We start from the raw sequence: 9,994 nt of genomic DNA, 5'->3' as shown, positions 1-9,994 counted from the left end.
CCAACCCGATTCCTGTGCTTATTTGCTGATTTCTCAGCAATTACACAATTTCTTCCAGAATTCTTTGGCACATGCGTTTTATTTATACAAACAGACACTTTGGTGGTCATTTCATTGGATTCTGTACGAACTCATTTTGATATCGTTACCAAAACTAGCATTTACCTTTAAGGAAGTAAATACTTTGGGAAGGCATTCATTGATATGACATGTGATTTTTTTTCCATCATTTTGTCAAATATAGGGAAGGAATTGTCTCACTGTTTTTTCCAGATAACTTTTGCCATTTTATTTTTTTCTTTCATTTTATTCAGTGATTAAACCATTTATACCCCTTCCCATTGAAAATACCTGATTAAAGAACATGTTTCTACTGAATAATAATAATTTTCCCCATTTTTTGATAATTTTGTTTTATTTATTTTTCTTAAATTTTCTTTTGTTTTTCTCAATTTTTTTTATGACCTGTTCTTTGTTTTTTTCTTTCTTCATTTTTTCTTTTGTTTTATGCAAAGTAAAATAACAGCAAGCACAATTTATATTCAAGATGTACAAAGAATAGTGGTACGTGTTAGTGATTGCAGAATATTTTAGTTTGTTTTATTCATTTTTAATTAATGTTTTTCTTTATATTTTTCGGGCCACCAAACTTTATTAGTGGGCCACCAAAAAAAATTATTTGAAGGTTTTGGTGGCCCGAACGGGCCACAACCAAAAAAAGTTAATGTGGAGCCTTGAAATAGGTGTGTTCAATCTCACCGTTGCCAAGGTGATAAGTTGCTTTTAGGACTTGTCAACGCGTTGTCCATTCATACAGTACGCAAACGTGCTAAACATCGACCAGTATTACTTCTAGATCCCACTTTGGTTTGTATTTACAGTGGTGCTTATGAGTTTTAGTGAACTCCACTAGGAAATGAGCGTAGTTCAATTTCTGCCATGTTTTAATTGTGAAGTCAGGTGATATTAATATTACATTCAATACAGTTTTTTTTTTTCTCTGGGCTTGCCAAACATTGTAGTGTTGTCTACAATCAACACAAAGTTGAAGGAATGCATTTTGCGGTGGGGTTCACAAACTTTTGAGCACCAGTACAGGTATGTATGTATGTATATAATTACCGATTGTAAGTATTTGCTTAACATTACCAATACCCAAATGTCCCAAAATGCAGAATCATGTGCATTATTTGTTTTATATAACAGTCGGCACTGTGAGTATGCTGTATGGAAAGGATTGAAAAGCCATGGAAACTTTATATTACGGGTGATCACCCAAGGAGGCCTACATCTGCATTCTATTATGACATCAAAGGCATAGCCAAATATATCAGGCATGGACTATTACTTTCACTTTATAATGAATGAACATGCTACATGAACAGCTATGTATCCAACATATGAGCTATACATTCATGTACATGTATATCTGGAAGGGCACATAAAATTAATGAATTTATCTTGTATTGGATACATCACTTTAAAAAGCACAAAAATTACTATTGCTAAGCATTTGCTTTGAAGCTCATGCAGTTAAAGTTTATCGCAATCTAATGTCATTAGTAATGATTTATATTTTGTGTCACACAGAATGAAAAAGGCATTTGGTATTGCACTGAAAAAACTCCGGTGTTGATTTAACATCAGCCAGGAATCTATCTATATTGTATGTCCACAATAGAGAAGAATTGAAACAACACAAGTTTAGAATCAAACCGATGTTGTTTCAATGCAAATTGGTGTTACATAAACACCTTTCTGGTGTTAGACTAAAATGAAACTGGTGTTGTTCAACACTTCTCTGGTGTATATAGATTCTGGGCTGGTGTTAAATCAACACCAGAGTTTTTGCAGTGTGGTTATCAACATAGATTAACAACCTGGCAAAGTCACATCACAAGCAATATTCTTGAAGCACAGTCCTTGGCTTGATATGTGAGTGAAACATCATCATTGTGTGCATTTAAAAACAAACTACAATTCCTTCACTCTCATGTCCATGTACATGTATTTGATTCAGACGACTAATCTTACAGTCTTTCTTCTCATGAATGGGTCAAAATCAGTTCAGGGAAATTCTCTTCCCTTTTCTTTGTCACTGCCCAAGCAGGGGGACAATGCCTACAAGGATAAGAACTATATCAGGGAAACTCCCTAAAAACTAAATAATGCAATATAGAGCAGTTGACTGAGCTGTCTTCCTGTATTGGCACCATGTGACAAACAATCCCACATAAATAAAAAAAATGTTTCAGATTGGTGCACTGTTGAGGGATGGAGAAGAGACAAGTGACAATGCCCTCAACCAAAAATGGGTGGGTGGATGGATGGATGGATGGATTGATAAATGAATAAGTAAATATAAAGATTAATTATTCAATAATTAATCAATTATTAAAAAAAAATAAACAAAATATTAATCATTTAACATCCTACTTCTATGAAACTTATTAGAATATCTGGCTGAATTTTCTTTTCATACAATGCAAACCTATCGACAATCAAAGGCCACATTGTTAATTTTTGGTGCTCGCTCATTTCCATGATTCACGATTAAAAAAAAAATACATGCTGTGTCCATGACTTAACCCCTCAAGTAGGGACTTTTTGAAAAATGTGGTGATAGATAATAGGTAAAAACCATAATCTGAAAATAATCCCTCTTTAATAGAAGAGAAACAGAGGTTAAAAATGTACTTACATGAGAGAGAACGGCCTATTGTTGCGTGGAACACCAGAAGAGGGTTCACCCTCAACATCGTCATAGATATCCCCAGCATCTTCTGGTATCTGTTCCTCTGGTACTGGCTGTGGGGGTGGGGGCCTGGTCTTCGATAGCCCACCTCCGGGCCTGGCAGGTAGAGAGGGAGGGGTGGACGGGGTAGATCCAGGCTTCGGTGGTCTGACGGGAGGGGGAGGGGAGTCTAGATAAAGAATGACAAGTTTAACAGCATCAACAGTAGAATAAACGGAATAATTTCACTTCTGATCATAATAACACATTACAAGTGAATTTATTTTAAATTTTGATATACTTCACTTTATATGTTCTTGTCTTATTGTCTTTATTAATAATTTGTAATAGATATCCTATGTATAAGGAACACAACTAAGCATGAGATTAATCTCTATATTGACCACAAAATCCTATCAGCCAAACAGGCAGGAGTGGTAGCAAGCCATAATGAGAAGCAACTTGTAATTTTACAGAAGGCAGATTGATTCTTCAGAGGAAATATGTTTAACTAGACATAGCTACATTTATATAAATTTGATTAACAGTTTCAGTTTTGTACATGACAGAAAAACTCTCAACAATGTTCTGTAATGTCCTTGGTAAAAACATCTGATCCATTTTTGTGTAGCATAATTTAAACATTGTGGAGCAAATAGCGAAAGGACACATGTAAAGTTATTCCCTCCATGAAGACTTCCTGAAAAAACAATTGATTAAAAATACAGCCGTCCTTACCTGACAAAGAAGATAAATATTTTGCTAAAGACACATTGGGTGGTTTGGCTGGCTTCCGAGGGGCATTCCCGATGACTGAGAGGGGTGGGAGGGGTTCAAGAACTGGCTTTCGGTTTCCCTGTTTCAAGTTCTTGCTGACAGTGTGAAGGAATGACGTTCTCCTCAAAGGAGTCTCCGTTATCGAAGATGCTGAGGAATTTTCTGAGTCTGAAATTGGTGGAGCAGGTTCATCCGCCCCGATCCCATTCTTCCAATTACATGTATTCTCTTTGTCTTCCTCTTCAGGGGAAACTGATGGTGGGCTCGGTTTCCGGGGTACACTACATATATTTGTTAAACTGTCTTTCCTGGCCGGTGCTGGAGGCTTTGGTTTCTTAGCAAGAGTTGCGGGTTTGGAGTTGGCATGAAGGGAGGACTCATTCCGAAAAGGGCTACTGCTCTCGGAAGGTGGAGACTTGGGTTGAAGATTGGTGGCGCCGAACGGTGAGGACGGTTCTTGCCTTGGAGGTGCTGCTGGCTTGGGCTTGGGTTTGGGTTGCAATTTAAAACTTGGGACTTGGTTCTCGGTCTGTCTGGCTTCTGGAGGAGGTTTGGGCAAGGGTGGCTTCTTTAGCTTCACCTTGGTGATGTCCTCAATGTTCACACCTCCTCCTGGTGGGAACCCAACCCTTGACACGGGTGACTTTACACCATTAGGGGATGACTTAACTCCATTTGACGACTGACTACTGACGGGCAAGTTATTAGGTTTGATGACCTTGGGCGGTTTGCTCTGGACCGAGGGCTTCTGGGCCAGGGGCGGCCCACCAAATTGTGGACCATTTCCTTGGCTGAACTTTGCGAGAATATCCTTTACAGAATTTTCAGACTGAAAGGGAGACATAAAGAAAGTGACAATAATAAGAAACATCTTTCAGCTACACTGAATACTGTATACACAAGCTCAAATTTGCAGAAAGTATTAATTTTAATACACCAATCTGTAATCCTTGCTGAAAGGTAGCCACATCATGTTACCTTGAGAGTTAGAACTGATCTATCATCTTCAGACAAAATGCATGACAATATGATATTATATTGTCTTATGACATTTAACCAAAGAAATGTGCTCGAAATAAACCTCGAAGGTATGTTATTATTCAAAATGTAGCAAATAATGTGACACCATCAAGGAATAATTGGCCTGAAGAACTGTGGATATGATCAGTTATAACACTTGCTCCTTGGTGTAAATTAGGTCATTTAATTACAAACTTGTCTTTTAGTTTATGTACAATCTTCTAAATCTTTTCTTCGAAAATAATTTAGCTAAAAAACTAGGATGCACGAGTCTAAATAGTCATAGATGTGGTATAATATCAATGAAAATGAGTATAAAGTTTGAATGGTCAAAAATCAGATTCCTTTATCCAAATTCAGAATGGTCTGGGAAACGTTTACCCCTTTCAGTAACTCACTGGACAGCACCAGGCCTGCACCAGGTGCCAACCAAAGAGTTTATGAATGATACATGTAGCAGCACCAGGCCCCGGCCAAAATTACAATACGGAGCACTTCCGCTCTGTATAAAAATTATGGCGTGTTCAGATATCATGACAGTAATCCCTTAATATGTGCCAGAATTTTTGGGTGATCACTGATCATAAAAGAAGCGCGGCTCTGATTCGTAATTGGTCCATGGCTTAATGAACACAATTTTCGTTGTGTGGTGCAGAATATTTTAGTGCAGGCCTGGTGCGAACCAACAAATCATGAGTAAGTGAAAGCGGCATTTGGGGTCTATTACCATGTTTCATGATACTGTAGCACTCATCTGAAGGCAAGAGTTGATTCCTGAGATAAAGACAGAAATTGAAAGTTAAAAAATTCTCAAAGTGACAAAATTACCAATAAGCACAGGTGCATTAGAGTGCATGACATTTGTTATTGTGCTGCGAATCAAAGAAAAACTACTAATAAACCTAAAAAGCACACTTTTAGTGTATCAAATAATAATTCTGCACAGCTGTAACTAAATTTCCTAGTATATCTGCCTCTTTCTACTCGAAGATCCGTAAGATTACACTATTATTAAAAGGGGAAATGAACTACATACAGTGTACAATTAAGAGACACAACCTGGTACACCAATGGCTGCCTTTGATACAAGTTTCCCTAATTTGGCTATTCAAAAATTGTACACAGTGGCATAATGTACCAAAAATTATGAGGGGGAAAGTCGATATGGTGTAATGGGCAAAATTTTTCAAACGTTGCAAGCGAGCAAGCAAAAAATTTAACATTTTTACTACATGTACAAAACTCCACAGATGTTACAGATTTTGACATAATATTCAGAAAATAACATTTGTCATATTTCAAATTTTTCTCTTTCCATTACATCTCTTTTTTTTCATCATACAATCATACTGGCAATTCAAAAATTGGGGTGGGTCCATGCCCCCCCCCCTCACCCTTCTGTACAAAAGTGACGGCACAATCATACTGGCAAATCAAATCTAAGCCGACAAAATATACATTAGGATTTGGTTCTGTTGGTATGACTGCAGCACCAGCAAGGAATCAAGAAAGTCTTATGATCTGATAAGAGCTCATAATTAGAAGTTGGAACCACATACAATTCAGAACAATAACTACTTCAAATCAATAAAGTGAGCAAGCAATCTTGAAAATAGTTTGTTTTTACATACTGTTGAGGTCGAAACAAAGTGGAATGCTTTTTCTACTTTTGACAAAATGGGTCATGCATTTAGATATACATCACTGACCCTCTCCTGGTTTCCTCTTCTTATTGTATTAAAATAAGTGTCACATACATGTATGTATCTTTGCCAAAACATGAAGAGGCAATCTGTGTATTGAGCTGGAAACAGAAGAGCTGTCTGCACCAGCCCGAGTTTTCAAATTAGTGCACTATTTCTGATCCGGCAAATTATCCCGATCTTAACAATCTCAAGATTATTTGTAATGGAGACGCAATTATTGCGCTAGTTCGCTGGATTAATCTCGAGATCACCATCCCAAGTCAACCCCCAGATCAGATTAAGGGTCCTCATTTCTGAACGTAAGTTTCAGAGTTTCTCCTCAAATTCCTTGCTCATAAAGGAGAAATCTGTAATCACTGTAAATCATTAAAATTCTGTCATACAACATGTAATTACACTGAATATGTTGATGTAGATGTAATAATTCCATGATAATTGTTGATTCACTCTTTATGTATATAATATATTCTGTTTATCCGTATGATGTTGGTGTATCGGTTAAACTGCGGGGTGCTTTTGGAAAATAGTTTTGCATAACTGAATTGGCCATTTGGCCTACCCTGCAGTATAAAATAATGAAAACAAATAAATGAATATAATGAAAATAAATTAAAGTAAATACATAAATACATAAAAACATAAATGAATGAATAAATAAATAAATAAATAAATAAATTAATAAATAATACTTGCCCAATGCATACAGTATTATGTATCATTTATTGAGACTGAGACAAATTATTTTCTGCCTTATGACCACTACTACACATGTACTTTTCAATTCATTGCTCATTTACTCAGAAATTAGTAATCACTGGAGTACTGAAGGCAAATTACCATTTCGTCTATTGCCAAATCGTCCACTCATCACATGGTCTTCCTTCATTTTTCTGATGCCATTCCATCCATCAACATTTTGTCTAGAACCAATCGGCCAGATACATGTAGGCTAATCACTTTGTACAGCCAGTTCGTCTCTGACCATTTCGTCTCTTAACCTGTTGGCCAAATGCCCATTTTCTTTTCATTCATTTCGTCCAATCAACACTAATAATCCAATTAGACCAAATGGAATTTTATAGGGACTTATTGAACCAAAAAGTGAGTGAAAAAAAATCGCAATTAGACCCTGAGGATAGTGAACAAACTAATGGTAGACCAATTTATGATAGTGGATGAGTTGGTAATTGGATGAATTAGCATTACACCATTGAAATTAAATCGTATTGAATAGACTTGCCTACCATACCATTTATTGAGCCAATGGACCTATTAGGTCCATGTTGATACTAAGATGAATTTCTGCCCTGTACACGGCCCAGGGGTCTCAATAAATATTGATGATGATGGTGATGATCATGATGATCACGTTAATGGGATGATCCAGGCTGAAAATATTTGTATCTTAATACATAGAGTAGAATTCACTGAGCAAAATGCTGAAAACAGACGTCATGAACATTCATTAGGTGGGCTGATGATGTCACATCCCCACTTTCCATTTTCTTAGGTTATTACATAAAAATCATATTTTTTTTCATTATTTCATACTTGTGTAAATAACATGTCTCCCTCATAATGACATCAGTTGCAGCAATAAATATCCAATGCACTAAATCAGTTGTCAATCCAATTTTTTAAAGTTCTTGAGCAAAAAATTTGAATAAACCTAATTTCATATAATAAAATACAAAAGAACAAGTGGGGATGTGACATCATCAGCCCACCTAATGAATATTCATGACAACTGTTTTCACAAAATATTGCTAAACTTTAAAATTCAATACCTTTGTTATTTGTCATTTGATTGTGATGAAATATTCAGCGTTTTGCTCAGTGAATTCAACTCTATTTATTAAGCTATGAATACTTTCAGCCCGGACCAGCCCTTTATTGTTGATAATGACGATGATCATGATAAACATGGTGATCATCATGATAATGTTGATGATCATGATTATCACGATAATGTTGATGATCGCAATGATCATGATAAACATGATGATCATCATGATAATGTTGATGATCATGATTGTCACGATAATGTTGATGATCGCAATGATCATGATAAACATGATGATCATCACGATAATGTTGATGATCATGATTATCAAGATGTTGATGATGATGAGGATCATAATTAACATGATGATCATGTAAATGATGGTGGTGGTGGAAATGAAGATGATGATTGATAATGACAGTGATGGGCATGGTGATGATGATGATGCTGCTGCTGCTGATGATGATGATGATGATGATGCTGATGATGATAATTTTGATAAAATAATGGTTATATCGTTATGATAACAATGACCATGATAATGACCAATATTATGATTATTATCATGGTTATGATGATGATCGTTTGTAATGATGATGTTGATGATGATGATGATGAAAATGGTGTTGATGATGATCATCATGATCATGATAATGATGATGCTAATGTTGATGGTTAACTTATGATAATGATGATAATGGTGATGATTATGAATATGATGATGATAAAGATAGATATATTGATGATGATGATGATGATGATAGTGGTGTTGATGATGACGATGATGATGATAAAAAGGGAATTCATCACAATGATATTGTATAATGGTTATGATGATGATGATGATAAAGAAGAAATGACAATAAACGTCAATCATCACCATAATCATTGTACTATAATCAAGGCCAATACTAATTAATGAAGATCATCATTTATAATTCATGATCATGTGCATAAATATCATCCTCCCACCCACTCACCCCCCCCCCCCCCCCACCACCACTACCACCACCACTACCCCCTGTAAGAAGTACAGTAGCAAGGACAAGAGTTGCACATTTCACCGCAGGGCTACCGGCGATCATGTCTCGCTCATACGTACCGTACACCATTCAACAGGCACGACACCGCACTGCGCTCCTCCAGCTCGATCCACTGGTACTGGCAACTATAAACTTCAACAGGCAGAATAGACATGAACTGAAGAAAACACCTGAAGAAATGATAGTCACTGTTTATCTCTCCTTACCAATATGAAGAATTATTGTTGATCACACAACATATTACCGAGAGAGCAACATTTTGAGTGTATTTCCATTTAAAATCCGGAGGCATAACTTGTCTGCTAGCGCACTGCTAGACACTGCTGAGCGCTGAAAAAGTTTGTGCACATCATTGGTGAAATAAACTTCGCGAACTTCCGGGTTTTGCATGAAGTACAGGGGAACTGACTGCACTTCCTTGCAATGATTTCTTGCAAAACTTCCTCGTATCATGGACCCATGCTCGTATATATTCCTCGGCAATAGCTCTGAAATTAGTGCAAACTGGCTATTGTGTTAGGGAACAAAAGCCCGAAAAACTATGGACTGGTGGATGGGGGCCGTAGAAATAGGTTCTTCCAACTTTCATTTGGGATTTTCCCGCGGATTTTCATCTTTTTCTTATTTTGCCCTATAACGTTAAATCGCACATCATAATTTTTATTATTATCAAATGAGTTTGAAATCTTCAAAAATGGCCCAATGTTAGGCCTATAGCCTTTTTAATATTTTCCCAAGGCTTAGCTTACTTTGTCTATTTCTTATAGTCCGATTTTCATTAGTAATAACGTTTGGCTAAACTTTCCAGCGAAGCTCATTCTATATTTCAGGTATGTGCATCGATCTCTTCTTCCCCCTTTTTCTATTTTTTGGCTTCCCTTAATTCTCACTGTTTAATAACTGTGGATATATAGTAATACTTTTCAACAAT

At 36.4% G+C, this 9,994-nt stretch overlaps 1 protein-coding gene across 1 annotated transcript; it reads right to left on the bottom strand.

Annotated features, from left to right (window-relative positions):
• Window positions 1-2,668: 2,668 nt before the first annotated feature.
• LOC121423814 (proline-rich receptor-like protein kinase PERK8) lies at window positions 2,669-9,493 on the bottom strand. Its single transcript, XM_041619311.1, has 4 exons — window positions 9,123-9,493; window positions 5,259-5,305; window positions 3,473-4,340; window positions 2,669-2,924 (listed from the first exon to the last, which is right to left on the bottom strand). The coding sequence occupies exons 2-4, from the start codon at window positions 5,259-5,261 to the stop codon at window positions 2,698-2,700; spliced, it is 1,098 nt and encodes a 365-aa protein (XP_041475245.1). The 5' UTR covers window positions 5,262-5,305; window positions 9,123-9,493; the 3' UTR covers window positions 2,669-2,697.
• Window positions 9,494-9,994: the final 501 nt, after the last annotated feature.

This window comes from Lytechinus variegatus, chromosome 11 (genome assembly GCF_018143015.1).
Source record: "Lytechinus variegatus isolate NC3 chromosome 11, Lvar_3.0, whole genome shotgun sequence".
NCBI classification, from domain to species: domain Eukaryota; kingdom Metazoa; phylum Echinodermata; class Echinoidea; order Temnopleuroida; family Toxopneustidae; genus Lytechinus; species Lytechinus variegatus.
This window is presented reverse-complemented; position numbering and strand designations above follow the sequence as displayed.